General features: G+C 35.5%; 1 protein-coding gene across 6 annotated transcripts in view; it reads left to right on the top strand.

Annotated features, from left to right (window-relative positions):
• Nucleotides 1–11,737: 11,737 nt before the first annotated feature.
• LOC149024884 (PPR containing-like protein) overlaps nt 11,738–16,759 on the top strand; it is a 33,229-nt gene continuing 28,207 nt past the window's right edge. For 2 of the 6 annotated variants that reach the window (XM_089145080.1, XM_089145085.1), the window contains exons 1-3: nt 11,738–12,199; nt 13,068–13,300; nt 13,807–13,828. In XM_089145080.1, coding sequence (XP_089001206.1) covers nt 13,182–13,300; nt 13,807–13,828 — 141 coding nt within the window. In that variant the 5' untranslated portion in view covers nt 11,738–12,199; nt 13,068–13,181. Of the gene's footprint in view, nt 12,200–13,004; nt 13,301–13,806; nt 13,829–16,759 lie in introns of all 6 variants that reach the window. The other 4 variants (XM_089145084.1, XM_089145083.1, XM_089145082.1 and 1 more) reach the window with 4 other exon arrangements.

Genomic DNA, 16,759 nt, shown 5'->3' with positions numbered 1-16,759 from the left:
GGTCTTGCCAATCCTTACCGAAAATTAACAGATTAATGTGGAGATGTGTGTGGATGCTATAGCAACTGGTAATGCCTTGTAGAGATGACGGGTTCCTTTAGATCAATCATTTAATCGGTGTGGAGAACTCGAAACAGAGGGACATATTTTTCTAGGATGCAAGTATGTGAAGGCCGTTTGGTATGGTAGTTCAGTAGGCTTTTCACTACTGCAAGTTCCTCTCCTTCTTTATCTGATTTTATTCATGATTGGATGAGTTTCTAGCGGTTGAGCAAGGAAGAATTTCGAGCAATCTGTACAAGCTTCGGTTTCCTCATATGGCATCTCTGGCTTGCTCATAATATGTTGATTTTTCGACAAAAAGAAACTCCACTGATTGTGGTTGCTCAACAAGCACAAAAGGCATCAAATGAATATTTGAAGATTTTGTAGGGAAAAAAAGGTGCAGGAATACAACGGGTGGATTTTCAACTGGGCAACACCTTGAATCAGTTGTCTTCCCCTCTATTTTATTGCCAATCTATATCTACTATGCTAATAGTGTTGTGTGATGCTAGCTTTACAACACCAGAAGAGATGAATGGGATTGGATATGCATTTCTTTCTCCAAGCGGAGTGTTGCTGCATGTCGTTTCTACTCCAAAAGCTTATTCCTCTATTTTAATGGGTGAAGCATTAGGCCTAAGAGATGGCCTCCATGATGCGATTCAATGTGGGTATAGGCAGATTCAATCATGCTCAGATAATCAACCTATTATCTATTTCTTAGAGGGTATCAATTCGAATTTAGATTGGGATGTTTGTAATATTGCTTTGTCAAGCTATTGATGTTTGTGATCGTTGTTTTTATTTCAAAAGTATCTAATGTTCTAGTAGATACATTGGCTAGAAGGGTCCAGTCAGTGTCAAATTTGATTGTTTGCCATGTTTTCTCCTACTCCAGATTATTCTTCTCGGGTATTTTTTTAATGGATGAAGTCTTATTACCAAAAAAAAAAAAAAGCAAAACAAGGTGAGATGCTGGCCAATCAGCTTCCTCTAACGATTAAGTCGGTGAAGAGAGAACAGGGTTTATATAGGTCTTATCTTTAGTTGGTGACCGTCAGATCAGTTTGGTGAAGTTAAATCTGGTTTGTTTATTTTAGTGATGGGGTTTGTTTGGATTTGGGAATCCTATTGGATCCTTCTATCCCATTATGATGTGTAGCTGACTAGCTTCCATTTCTTTTACGTCTCTCGAATTTAGATTTTGTGGATTACTGGGGTCTCTAGACTCTCTACAGCTGTACTTAGGGTCTTTTGGAGCTGGATTTTCTTATTGGACACGTTTTGGCACGGCTTTTGTATAGTTGTATGACTGTATCATGTATGACTGGCCGCTTTCCGCTCCACTCGGATTCTCTCTTGGTTGAACCGTGCGATTCGTTCTGATTGATTCATTCGCTCGTCGTGTGAAAAGCTATTAAATAATATTTTAATAAAATTATTAAATTTTTAATCATAAAGAAAAACATAAATATGAAGTCTTCATGCTAAAGAAAATCATGGAGTGAGAAGGCGCGTGAGTATCACTCCTCGGACACCTAATTAACTCTTGGAACCCACAAACAACTCCACATTTTACCGAAAGAGAAAGAAAAAAAGAAGAAAAGAAAAACTCCACATTGAAAATATAGACGTTGGCCGTTGAGTGGTAGTGAATGGCGAAGAGAAAAGCGATGACGTCCATACTTGTGCCCCACGGCTCTATAATGTTGTTTTTGATATCTGTCCTTCTACTGATCCACTTATTTGTCTCTACTTGGGTTGTAGCCCAAGGTGGATGGTGATGATTGGGCTCATCGTAACATCGTAAGTAGCGAAGCACCACTTGGACGGCTTCTTCTCTATCAACTTTATTATTTGATAGCATCTCTGGGTGGGTGGGTAATGCGTTGGATAGGCTTTGGACCTCTCACCTTTTGGTTGGGTGACACGTCACACATCCCATGTCATGTAAAGCTTTAAATGGCGGTTGTTTTTGTGTCTAAAGACTCTAAACTTCATCGGGCCAACTTTTACGCACCTCGATTACATTTTTCGAAGGAGCTTCTTCGGTTGCAAGAATTGGATCCATGATATTTCTACTGAAAAGTATAGATCTTACCACTCTACCAACCCTATATTGACAAAGGACAGTTGATTTCAACTTGCTTCGCAAGAACTCACCAAGAAACTGAACCGAGAGTATTGGTTTCAATTGGTCCAACCGCTCATGCTGTAACGGAATCTGATACCTTGGGACCATCTATGGATCAAGTGTTGATCATGATCAGAAATTTTAGCAATTTATGCTAGGCCCAGTGCGCAGTGAGAGTAACAGGTAGTGTAATAGTGGAGCTATGAAAAGATAATGCTCTATCGAATCCCTACCATTTTTAGTGGATTGAATGCATCGCATGATCCTTGCATGTATTTGCCCACCTGCAATTCTTAATTTCTAATTTCTATTCTACGAACCAAAAGCTACAGTTTTGATCAAAACAGAGCAGGAGAAATCGGAATTCTTTAACACAAATTTATTTAAATTTCTCAATCTGATTCATCTGTTATTCAAGGCTAAACAATTGATAAGAACATAAGAGGAATTAGTCCCTCTGCTACCAGCTAAACAAATTAAAGAGAAACAGGGAGACATGGATACAGAGAAAAAGAAAGATGATCGCTTTAAACAATTTGAGTAAAAGTGATGCACAGCTAACCTAAGAATTATTAGTCGATCCTAAAGATCCAATCTTTGAGCTAGAATCATCATATTCGCCAATAAGGAAGCAATCCCAGTATCCCAAATCCAACAGTAACCAGAAATCCTGGAACCCAATTCCGGCAGGAAACAGAGTAATACTGATCGTAGGGATAAAGATTCCCAGGAGGACCTGTTAAATAATAGTAAGGCGACGGTGGAGATGGTGGATAGTGACCTGAGGATGAGGATGAGGATGACGGTGGCGGAGGGCAGTTCGGCGTGTAAGGATATGATGGAGACGGCGGCGGCTTTGTTGGAGGCGGCGGCGGCGGTAGTGCTGGTGGAGGCGGTGGTAGTGCTAGTGGAGGCGGTGGCGGATTCTGTTCGGTACACGGTGTACACTTGACTCCAGAGTCGGGTGGCACTACATCGCAGTTCATCGGAGTAGAAAACACCACGAAGATCGCAAAAATAACCACTGCTAATTTTCTCGTTGAAGATAACATGTTTGGATAGAGGGAATTCTTCTTCTGGAGATGGAGATCTCTTGTGATGTGAATCTGATGGATTTTCTATGGGAGAAAGAAGTGAAGAGATGTGAAGAAAAGCAAAGAAGTGAGAAATAAGAGGAAAGCTACTTGAATTTTAGCAGTTTGAGACTTTGATAAGCGTTTTGAGCACGTTAGGTGCATGGGCATTGTAAAAGGTTCTAGGAGTTATATTAGGGAAGAAGCGTCTGAATTTCCGTCTCCGTCTTGGTTAAATCGATGTGAACCGGATTTCTACCCAAGAAAAAGGCTTTTCAACCGGTCCAATTTGAGATTTTCTTATAATAACTCATGACCTTTTGATTTGAAAGGAAAAGAACCACTAGTTGTGGTGTTTAGGTATCTGGTAAACCAATACTTATCTGCCAATTGACCAATATGGTTTCAAATATATATTTTTTTTAATTATGAATTTGTTAAATTATCTTACCCTTCTATTCAAATATGGATCAAATGTGATATATTATTGAGCTTTTTATCAGTTTTTTTTTTTTTTTGGTGAGTTTTACTCTTCTATTGATTTACTAAGGCCCTTTGTAATTTCATATATATTTGAGTATATATATATATATATATATATATATATATAATATTTCAAGCTTTTAATGTGGTATTCAAGCTTAGGTCCTTCAGTTTGTATTAGCAGTTGGTGGGGGTTATTATATATACTATCAAGGAGAGTATTCGAATCTTAATTTTTTCACTAAGACGTGGTGATCAGTACTGGTTGAATAACTTTTCAATAGTAAAGACCAAAGTGTATTGAAATGTCAATTATTGTAGAAAACCTTAAAATCATGATAATTTGTTTAGATTCCAATTGGTATTTTCATAGGCTTTGACTAGCTTTCACCACCTAATGCCATTAAGAGTAGTTAAATGCTTAGTATTTAATTAAAAAATTTAGATAAATAAGTTGACGGGTTTTCTTTCTTCATCTTCAAAATTGGCAGGTACCTAGACACTTTAGTTCCAAACGGAAAAAGAAAAAAAAATTTGTGGCAAAGAACGGTAGTGAACCAATTGATATACTAAGTCTTTTTCCATAAAATAATAATCATGTTGTAAACCAATAAAGACAGATGCAAGTGACAAATTGTCTTTGTCAAGTGATAAATGATCATTTAATTTCATATTTATGTTAAGATGAAAGATCTCCACATAGGGATCCAAGGTGAAATATAAATTTTTATTTGTTATTTTTTAGATATATTTTATGTGATTTTTCAAGACAACACCTAACAATTTTAAGATCCAATAAATTTGATTAAAAGGAAGTTAAAGTCACAACTGCTAGATTTAGAATTACCATGTGTTGTCTTCGAGAATTGTACGAGAGATACCTACAAGACAGTAAATAAGAATTTGATAAAATATACATATAAAAAAATTATTACATTTACATCTTACAAAGTAAATAAATATTGTTATTCTTACTTTTGTTTTGCCTAGTATTTTTTTTCTTCTTAAATTTGATTATTTCCTTACTTTTTTTATTATTATTTTTCTCTCTTCATGAAATATCACTATTTGGTCCTCAATATTAAAAATAAGTTTTTAAGATAAAGATGACGGGTATAGATGTCATTTTTAATATATATGTGGCAAAGAACAGTAGTGAACCAATTGATCTAGTAAGTCGTTTTCCATAATTATTTTTTTTCATAAAATAATAATTATGTTGTAAACAAATAAAGACAGATGCAAGTGACAAATTGTCTTTGTCATGTGATAAACCATCATTTAATTATTTTTATGTTAAGATGAAAGATCTCCACATAGGGATCCAAGGTAAATACGTAAATTTTTATTTGTTATTTCTTAGGTATCTTTTATGTGATTTTTCAAGATAACACCTAACAATTTTGAGATTCAAGAAATTTGATTAAAAGGAAGTAAATATAAAAGACCACAGCTGCTAGATCTAGAATTACCATGCGTTGTCTTCTAGAATTGTAAAGAGATACCCACAAGACATAAAACAAGAATTTGATAAAATATACATACAAAAAAAAATTATTACACTTAAATTTTATAAAATAAAATTTTTTTTTGTCTGAGGTTCATCTGGGTCAACTTAGGAGCTTTGTAGTCGGTAAGGGTTAAACCCATGATCTCTCTACTAATAAATATAGATTTTACCACTTTATCATTGAACAAAGTAAATAAATCTTGTTATTTTTACTGTGCTAGTCGTTTTTTTTATTTTTATTTTTATTTTCTTTACTTTTTTCTTTATTTTTCTCTCTCATTCACATGTGAAATATCACTATTTGGTCCTCAATATTAAAAATAAAATTTTAAGATAAAGATGACGGGTATAGTTGTCATTCTTAATCATTATTCAACAGTTACCATTAAACCACTACTTTTCAGGAATAAATAGTTACAAATTAATTAAGAACTAACTCATTATCTATAAATCTCTTTATTTATTCTCTTATATTTCTATTCTTATTTATTCTCTTTATGAATCTTATTTTTTATTTCTTATATTTTTCTCTCTTATAATGTTTCTAAATCATCTCCACAATTATCAGCTACTTTCTCTTTTTTTCTGAAAAACTTAGAAAATTAACCACGAAGGCATGAACAAATAGATTTTTTTTCTTTCAATTTAACTAAACTAATTATTTTTTAAAATTATATTAAAATAATTATTTAAATAATATGTATTCTCTCTCTATTTTTTCTGTTATTCTTTTTAAAAAACGAGGACCTAATTTAAAATTTTTAAATTTAATTATTGAACATTACCAAAAAAAAATTAATTATTGAACTAATTAAATTAATTTCTAACATTGTATATTCGAAGTAATTATTGAAAAATTGAACTAAAATATGATAAAATAATCTAGCAGTAGTTTTTACATGAGCCCACATAATATGTATGGCTTAATGTTCCTCCACTGGGGAAGTGATCAGGACTTATTATTCGACTCCTTCAATATTTAATCTTGACTAGCCCTGGTTAACAAGGAGATAAGAATTAAAAATGGTAATCGATGATTACGATCAATAATACTGAAGGGTTGGTTACTTGTCAATTTGCTCACATCAAAAGAGAAGGATGGATATGGGGAAGGAAACAAGATTTGGTTCTAAGTTCCAACTTGTTACGGCTTTCTGGTATTCACTTAAACGTGACTTGGAAGAATGGAGAATTTCACACTCATTGATGACTGACTGACAAGAAAATATATAAATATAGGGGCCTAAAGCCCCCACCGCCCCACATGGCCGGCCATCTTCAAAGCCTTCTTTTTTTAAGCAGTTGGGCTTTTGTTTTCTTTCTGGTTGGTCAAGCTATTTTGGTAGGGTAGTGTAAACTTTGCTCCATCCATCTATGTTCTTGGCTACCAACCGTAACAAAATCCCTTATTTTTCTTTCCAGTTTCCAGTAGATGAAAATGAAATGAATCGTATGTTTCTCTTGCTTCGTTTTGAGGTAAAAATCAATTTTCATTATGTATTTTAGGACTTGTTTTAAAGCTAAATGCCTAAATATAGTCGATGGTCTTTCACTCTTTTGTCAACATTGTCTGTCGTTGGGGCATGTTTGGAATTTTAATTTTTTTTTATTGAAATGACGTTATGATTTTCAAACTAATTAAAAGACCTGTTTTGTTATTTTGGGCATTTTCTAGGTATGAGGGTATTTTAGTCTTTTTATTTTAAAATAAGATTTTTATCTATTATTTTCTTAGGGCTTGTTTGATTACATGAATCTAGAGATTTCAAATTTCTAGATTCACAAATGGGAGATTTATACCCGTTTGGTTGTGTGAATCCTTCGATTCATGAAATCTAGAGATTCACATTTTTACACTAAAAACATGAATCTATAGATTTATGGGGATTTCACTCCTACTATAAAAGTGTTAAACATTTCATTTCAAAGATTTAGGCTAACCAAACAATTAATGTTATGAACCATGACTCCATAGATTTGAAATTTCTAAATTTTTGAAATCTTCTGACTCAAGTAACTAAACAGGCCCTTACATAGTCTCTTATAATAGAGTTGAGAAAGGTTGAAAGCACCTAGCTTGTACTTTGTGTTTCTTCTTCATAGTGAAATCCATCTATACATATTTTTCACGCAGCCAATGTTTCTGCCAATTTGTTAACTAGAGGGGCCCGTTGTTTGGGTTTGTCTAAAGTTTGGTGGATGCAGCTATCACGTGGGCTTGATAATTTGTACAGTACTTCTGCTGTGAGTATCTCCCCAGACTTGTTTTTTTGAATGAAGTGTTCATGTGTTTGGCCGGAAAAAAAAAATCCATCTATACTTTTTGTGGATGCAGCTTTGGATGAATTACGTATAACCCACCCTTTGGAAGAGTGTTTTTGCTCCATATTTGCTAATAATTTGTTGACTAAAGAGTCTTGATAAGTAACACTTTTGAATGAGTATTTTTGCTCCACATTTGCTAATAATTTGTTGATTCAAGAGTCTTGATAAATAACACTTTTGGATGAGTGCTTTTACTCCACATTTGCTAATAATTTGTTGACTCAAGAGTCCTGATAAATAACAAAAGTGAGTGAAGTAAAAATCACAACCGAACATTTTATTAAAATGCAAATTATACATACACCTAATGTTTACAAACTATTATGTTTATTTTTCCAAAAATTTACTACATTAGGTTTACGCCTCCATTATGTTGCAAATTATATATTAGATCATTAGAGCTAAATGGTGACTCGACATCTATTGTATTCTAAAATTCTTATATCATCCTCTTTTACATTCACATAAGTCTCAAAAAGAACAAGAGGAGAGAGTGAAGAGCATTAATATTGATTTTCAAGTATTTTCAGTTTTTTTTTTCACTTATTAAAAGATTCGACAAAAATAAAAATATGTGTTTTTCTATTTAAAATTGATGGTGTTAAACATAAGAAGATATTTATAATAAAACAAATTACAAGTGATAAATATATGATAATTTATAAATCTAGAAACTGTATATGTAATTTGTTCTTTAGTAAATGCCTCCTATAGTAACTTTGAGGTAAGACTCAATTGGCAAAAGACCAACGCTTATATCTAAGAGGTTAGAATTCGAATCTCATCAAGACTAAGGGCAAAACCCTATCTATATTAGTATTATTTATCTCATGAGAATTTAATAGAAATATGCTTAAGATAGCTCGAATGAACCTTATATAAAAATAATAATAAGCCTCCTATAGTGTTATATCATTCTTAAATTAAAGCCATGTAGTAAGAAGTCCCGGTTACATGGGTTTTAAAGGATTTAGTTTCAGTTTTGTAACAATTCGAGTTAATAGCTCTGGGCCCCAAAAATTATTTTATAGGTCAATGAAGATATTCGATTCTTTCAATTCAGGATAAATTAATCTACTAGGGCAAGAAAAATGGGCCTCCATCAAAATTAAGAAGACCCATAATAGAAAGCCGCTATTCCCATTCCTTGTAATTTCTTATAATTGCTATCTAAGATTGTGACAGATGATAGCTAATTAGCAAATGGTCAGAATTAGAATTCAATTTAATAAATCTCTAAAATTGAGCTTCAATAAAAAAAAAGAGACGAAATTATCAAAAAATTTAGAATTTTTTTTTTTGGGATTAAGAGCTTCTTATATACCGAGATGAGAATGAGAATATTAATGGTGTCAAATGGGTCGAATCCAAGACCTCCCCGTGGGAGGTTAGGCCTTTAACCGCTTTACTAACCCACCATTAGCAAATTTAAGAATTTATTAGATTCAATTTTTACTTGGTTCTAATTCTGACCATTGGATAACAATTGCCACTTGTCACTCGATATAAAAATTTCAATGAATTGTAGGGGATGAAAATTGTAAAGGATGTAAACCCATGCACCCCTCAATGACTTGGGGAATGGAGGTAAATTTTGGAAAACCCCCCAAAAGGGTGAATATTCTCAAATGAGATGTATGAACATTTTTGCAGCAAGTAATTTTTCTAGTGAAAGCCATGGACCACCCTAAAAGAAAAGTGAAGAAAATACTTTTTCCCTTTATTGATGATCAGTTTTTAAATCTTATATTCTATGCAAACAGGCACAATGAGATTACATCTAATGCATCCAAACAGAATCTACAAGAGTTAGGTCATGATGTATCAAGATTAGTCTGGTTAAGTGGCTAACTGGACCTTGTCACTTGAAAGATCGATCCAATAGGGACAAAAGTTTGGCAATGGCCTTTACTTGGTAGGCTTAAACATGGATAATCTGATAAATCTGGTGCAAAGCATATGCAGAATTGTCACCCACTTCACCTGCTCTTAACCACCACTACCACATTTTCTCTCTTTTTAACTGCTTGGAATGGAATAACACCCACTGATCCATCATTGTAAAGCCCCAAGTGGGTCTGGGTCTGGACTCTGAATCAATGTTATCAAGTGACCTTAAGGAGGGATCAAACCAAGTGTCATGGCTTGTGAGCTAGTGAAGAAGCTGTGATGAGTGATATGAAGGTATTTCTGTCATTTTCATGTCTTCTTTACTCACAAGAACTAACAGATGTCCTCTTCAGTTTTCGGATTGAAATCAGGGGTCCATTTCCATACCCATTTAGGCTGCAGGAGTTCTAGAATTCTAAGAAACAGAACCATTAAGTTGCATTGAAATTGTTTCAAAAATGGCAAGCGAACCTTCCCCCTTTCTTCAAATTCCATTTTTGCACAAGTGTTTGTTGAGTTTAATGAGAGTTGTTGATGCTTCAACAATAAGTAGAGGTTGCTTTTTCAACAACTTAATCACTCCACCATTCGCTTTGTGACGAAGTTGCTCTCATTAGTCTTCTGGTAATCCTTTCAGTCCTTCCTCCAAGATAACCCACTCACCCACTGCTCCTTTTGTTGTAACTAAGCAGAAATAGCACCAACACCTTTAACTCTGTTTAATCCAGTCTCTTCATTCTTTCACATGAACAAATGGCTGATTTGTTCAACCAAGTAGTTCTTCTCTTACTTACCATAGTCATGAATTTTCCATCCCACCAAGCAATGACTCAAACAATGATCTCCGATCAAGTAGGGAAGGAACGATCACTGGCGGCGGATTGTCCATACCCTTGTCTCCCACCACCGATCTCCGGTCAGATTTGTCCGCCACCACCACCACCACAGTCGTCAACTCCAACACCGCCCCCACCTTCTGGGGGATCATCAGGTTCTTACTATCAACCACCATCATCACCTGCTTCTGCAAATTACCCTCCATCTGGGTATTTTCCTTATTATCCTCCACCTTCCTACATCAATTACGGCTACCCTCCACCCCCTCCTGCTCGAATTATGCCTTACTTCCCTTATTACTACAGAAACTCTCCAACCTTCTCCTCAGCATCTTCTCTCAGGTCTCTGGAATTTTTTTCTCACCTTAATTTTGTTGGGTTCGTTTGCTTTTTTTTATCTGTTGTAGTTTGTTCATGTACTGTGGGGTTGATTTGAAGATTACAAGCCGTAAATGCAGAAGGAAATAGAAAAAAAAATGGGAATTTTGTAACAGTTCGGATTCATCATTCACTCACTTACTTTAGATTGTAGTTCCAGAAGAGATATTCATTGTGAGAATTTATAGTTTTCAAAGAGTATTAATGTATTTCATCACACAACTCCTGAACCACTTGGAGACTCTTGTTCTGTTTCGTATGCAGTCTCAATCATGAGAGAGGCTTAAGATTGATTAATCTTCTCTATGTCAATTAGTCATGAATTAGCAAAAGGATTACAAATTGATTGAGTTGGGAACTTGGTTTTTATCCTCTCACACTTCCCGACCTTGGGCAAGTAAGTAGGGTCAAGCTCCATGTTGAAATTGTCAAAATGGAATTTAATTAGCAATCTTCCTTGCATGACATTTATGCTATATTATCGGTTGATTTAGGTCATCATTTTTTTTCTTTCTTTTGGGAAGACTAATTTATGTGCATAATTAATTTTTAACAAAAAACTAAAAGTTTATCATACAAGGAAGAAACCTCAATTCCAAGAATATTCAAGCTCTTAATCCGTTGGTTATGAAATGTTGGTCTTGTCAACTTAGCGGCCCTCAAAATTCGGCTATAAATATTTGAGTAAAATGACCTTTCAAATTATAAGTAATATTTAATTAAAATTTCTTTCGATGGTAAATATGGTTTCCTAAGTGTAAATTTACATACATCAAAATAGTTTCCTATGAAAAACAAATACTGGAGCAGGTTTTGGTGGTTAATAATTGTTAATATATATAATATATTTTTTTAAATAAATTGTACACCAAAGGTCCAAAACGAATAGAGACGTGGCAGAAAACCTAGGTTTCAAATTCAACAATATTTTTTCACTAAAAAGTAAAATAAAATAAAATTCAACAATATTTCACCGAAATAAAAATCAACCGTTAAACCGGCTCCGAAATGTTCCACATGGGTACAGAACATGCTTTTATTGCCATTCCGATCAAAAGGAAGCCTTAAGCCAACAAAATAAGGGGAAAAATCCTCGTGCACGGTTCTTAGCACTCAAACGAATAGTTTTGGGGGGGAAAACAAAGACGAACTTCACAACTAACCAACGAAACGTGGTTGCAATCCAATTCGCAACTGCCGTGTTATCTTCCCTTTTCTCTCCTTTTTCTTCTTCTTCTTCTTCTTCTTCTTCTTAGCCTGGCTACAAAGAGCTAGGTCTGGTTGGTTTGTTGCCCAACCTGCAAACGGTTTTCTCTTGATCTTTGCTATCCTAATCGGGAGCTCCTTTTCCGCTTCTTCCTAGTCGGTTGATCCAGCTTCGCAATTGGAGTTCGTAGCTCCTACGACAGTAGCACCATATCCATCACAAGTGCGGAAAGGTAGCTCTAGCCTCCTGAAACCTTTTGAACCTATTTGACTGTCACTCGGCTTCTCCCAGCTTGTCTCTCCGTTCTTGAGATACAGGGTAAGAATATTAATTTGTTGCTGCCTGGCTACATTTCTCTCTTGCATACCAAGTGTTTGATTAAGATTGTCAAATAGCATTCAAGCTAATGATAATTCAGTAAGCAAATGTATCCTGTCTTATCTGGGATATCTCAATCTATATTTTTGCACTTGCGGTCGGAGGAAGCTACCTTGTGTAGTTCCACTTTTGATACTTCAATACTGCCTCTTTGGTGTTTTACGGTGTTTGGCATGAGATAAACAGAGTAATTTCTGTTGAAGGAAAGCTTGACAACTTTTTAGATTAATCCTGGCATATTTGTTTCCATGTTTGATGGGTTACTGACCATAAATAAACTTTTCTCAGTTGTCCAGGAAAGACTTCAGAAATAATTTTTATGATTCTTCATCCAATCTTAGTAGTTGATAATGATGATCATGGCCTATGTTCTAAAATATGTGTGTATATGATGTATTGCACTGTTTTGGTTTTCTATTTCTGAAAGCTCTTGGTTTTCACCTGCCTCCACCTTCCCAAAAGAAAAGCCAAAAAAGAACCAGAAAAAGAAAAACGGAACAAGTTTATATTTGTGCTTATCTTGTCGCACTACGTCTTTTGAATTTGTCCCTGATGCGACTTTCAAGGTTCTTCCTGCTTCGAAGACATTAATATAAGATCTTGCTTTCTGTTTCACAGTTGGATGTTGTTAGGTAGAAGTAGATTCTCTCTTCTCTCTAGTAGTTTCATCAACCAAAGTAAAGTGTGCCTGCATGTTTGTTGGGCCTGTCTACTTGAAAAGGATGTTATGCTTGCATATTTCTAGGGCTTATCTAGTTCAATAGGATGAGTTACTGTGGCATCAGACAATGATTCCTGAATGATGCAGCCGTTGCCACCTGCCAGATTACTGTGATCAGTGTACTGAAGAACATTTATCAAGCTGTGTACATGTGCACATAGTAGAAGAAAAAACAGAGTCAATTCAGGAGAGGATAAAGAAATGCAACGGTCTCTGGGCTCCCTTTCTCTCTATATGACATCAAGGTCAAAATGGTTTCTTCTGCAGCTTACTGTGAACTCTTCTGGCTCCGCCTTAACTTCTACTCTGAACTCCACAAGGTATGTTCCTCTTCTAATATGATGCATCCTCTTCCTCCACTGCCCCTGGAGCAACCAAACAGGTGTTCATGAATAATTATTATATTTTTGCTTCTGTCAATAAATTCCTCCCTTTGGGTTGCGTTTGCTCTTACCCTTCCCTCTTGAGAGATGCTTTCTCTTGACTTGACTAACAGACTTAAAAGTAAACTATGGGGACTTTTGGACTCAACTCATGTACTCATGTTCTTGGTCAATTAAGTTGGCCAATTACTAGGGGAACTCATGGGATGAAGGCCCCTTACCTACTTGACCCAGCCTTAAGCTATTCCTAGGAGTTGAACCCAATGTGGTGCTGAATCTGCATTAAGACAACTCTGCTCAATGATCAACTGTGCCACATTTTTCGCTTACCATTCGCCTTTAGTTTATTAATGCAGGAATAACCATCTAGAATTATATATTGTTCATGTCATAGCTCTTCTACTCTTTTCTGCTTCTGATTCCTATCTTTTGATTCTTACCAGGAAGTCAAGGACAATAGCGGAGGTAACTTTCTGCTTCATTTCCTAATTCCTCTGAGATACCTTCTGGTGCTTTACAAATCTCTTTGGATCAAGATTGGGTATTTTTTATTTGGAAATGACTCAAACAAGTCAGGTTTTCATGTTAGGCAAGCTCCTCATCAAGACTTTGATCCTGCCTTCTATCATTTAGAATCATTGGTACCAAGACATGTGAAGAAGAGGAAGGGAACTGAGAATCCTACTTGGAACCAATTATGAATAAAACAGATACTCTATTAACCACAGAGTCCTTAGGACCAGTTACAAAAATGAAAACCATTGGCAAGATTAATAAGACAGCTAAACTGAATACAGTCTAACACTATTGAAACAGTACTGAGATGAAAAAGAAACAAACTCTGCCTCACAATACAATAACAATCCCCCATAAGCTCGATTGTAGATATCCTAGATTCTAGGTTGGAACAACAAAAATAGATATAACCAGTTGAACCCAACTTGAACAAATAACTACGTGTAGAAGAATATAGTCAACGACACCATCTTCCCGATGCAACAGTCATAATCATATCACCCACCAGCATCTCAGTAAAAATATTATGTCGAATAGCTTGAATCAGTTTCCAGATATAATAAGATTCAGATAAGTGGCGACTGGCGAGAAGACCATCCGCAAGTCAATATCATAGTTCAAGAACTCAAAAGCAATCTTGCCCTTTCAGAACGGCAGGTTGGGTTGAGATCTCTGCTAGAAATAGGATGTTTTTTTTGGAAGGAACCCAAACCTTCTTCTCCAGGGGTATTAGATGTCATTTGGGGCTGGAACACGATGTACAGCCTATTATAGGCCTCTGAACCTACTGGTGACGTCAGATTTATGAAAAAATTAGTGTAAATGTGAGTTTCACTTCGGACCTTGAGTTCAAAGTAGCTACACTGTAGTAAAATCCTAAAATTGGTCTAATTTACACATAATATCCTCATACTAAGCCCTTGACTCATATGTTAATGTTCAAACTATGTGTACAATATACATATCACATGTCCATAGTTCAAATTACACAGTTCAAAGTTTAAAGTCCAAACTATCACCGAAAGGGCAAAGATACAACTTGAGAGTCAAGACACTGCATGTAAGCACTAACTACTAAGCAGTTGCTTTGACTAAGAAGCCAGTTAAAGATCCAATGAAAATGGTATATTTTGGCTAGCAGCAGGCTTTGAAGAACCTGGGTGAAACTTCCTTTGGTGAGACCAAGTCAAGACATTGAGTTTGGGACTTTTTATAACAGGGAGCGGTAAGAGTTGGGTCGAGATCTGAGTCGAACTGAGATCTTGACTTGACTGGGATATTCTCCCCCCCCCCCCCCCTTCCCCCTTCTTTTGGGATGGGGGGTTTGGAATCTTATCTTGCTTACCGAAAAGGGTGAGATATCTTTTCAAGATCTCGTACTATGGCCACAATATTATTTAGGCAATAATAACCTCATATACTTTTCATGAAAGGCAAGTAAGATTTACAGAGAAGAAAGGCAAAAAGTACAGCATAGATCCTTGTAAACCACTGATAAAAGAGCAGCACTGGTTGTGGTGAATCACTGCTAGAGTGTAGCATATATTGCCGCTAACCACTTGTAAAGTGTAGCATTGGTTGCTGTGAACTGCATTACACAACATAAGGTTGCTTGGACTACATATAACAAAGTTGTTGCTGGAAACTACTAGTAAGCATCTTATGAGAAGAATTTATGTGGATGATGACTAGAGCAGATGACATGAATAAATAACAATAGTAATCTTTAAATATTTGATGGCCAATTTCCTCCACGGTGCACATGGAAAAATAAAGCAGGGGAGAGTTCAGTAGGATACTGTTATGTTGTGGCCCGAATTCTTGTAACCGACTTCAAAGATGGACTTGAACCTACATATTTTGGTGGACGACCCGAATGACCTATTTTTAGAGATCTTGATGGAAGTGGAGGGCTTGGGCTGATAGGTACGACCCTTTCCGATGGATCAACTCGTTTACTCAATTAGATCATTGATAACATCATTCTTAACAATTGGTTGTGAGATCTCCTTTTGTTCTTCTATAGAGTGAAAAGCTCTTCCTCTTCACCCGTGGATATAGTGCACTGCATTGGTGTGTGAATTACGTTAAATCTCTATGTGTTTTAGTTTTGTTTATATTTCGATTCACTATTTCATGGTATTTGTGTTAACATATAATTTAGTATCAAGTGATTATTATAGTGGTACCAATAACTAACATCACAAACGAGGACCATTGAGCAACACATACACCACACAATCAAGAGCAGCAGCAATGGATCAGATCAAAATAGATAAAGAACTCCAACTGAACTTCTAGGTAAAATCTGAAATCCTAGACACAAGAAAACAACTCAAAAGGCAGGGGGAAACTAATGGAGGACAGAATAGAGTAGAAAGAAGGATAGAGAAGTTAGGGGGGAAAAGGGGAAATCTTAGAAAAATTAGTCTTGAAGAAGGGGTAGAGGGAGAAGAAAACTCATAAGAAGAAGAAGAGAAGAGGAGAAGAAGGGGCCCTGCAAACGCACAAAGTTAAACTTTCTCAATAAGCTGATTATAAGTGCTTAACTAGTAAAAGAGACATTCTTCAATACGAAAACAACTATAATAGGACTCTTGGTAATCTAAAACTAGCAAAAACACTAATCGTACTACGACTCTTAGGAATTTAAAACTAACTAAAAAATTGATCCTAGATATCCTATCTGAATTAAAAATCTAATTACATAATTATCACAATAAATAAATAACAAAATCCTAAGCTATCTCTAAAACTCCCATGAAAACAGTTCTTACTTTATCTCCTTGCAAGCTGGACTTGGGGCCCACCAAATACGAAGAATGATCTCCTAGGTGACTGTTCACGTTACTGTAGTGTGAACAGTAACTTCTGGTTGTG

The sequence above is a fragment of the Hakea prostrata genome, chromosome 2 (assembly GCF_041222555.1).
Source record: "Hakea prostrata isolate BN-2017 chromosome 2, UWA_Hpros_2, whole genome shotgun sequence".
Classification (NCBI taxonomy): domain Eukaryota; kingdom Viridiplantae; phylum Streptophyta; class Magnoliopsida; order Proteales; family Proteaceae; genus Hakea; species Hakea prostrata.
Note: the sequence above shows the minus strand (reverse complement) of the source record. Positions and strands in the feature narration are given on the sequence as shown.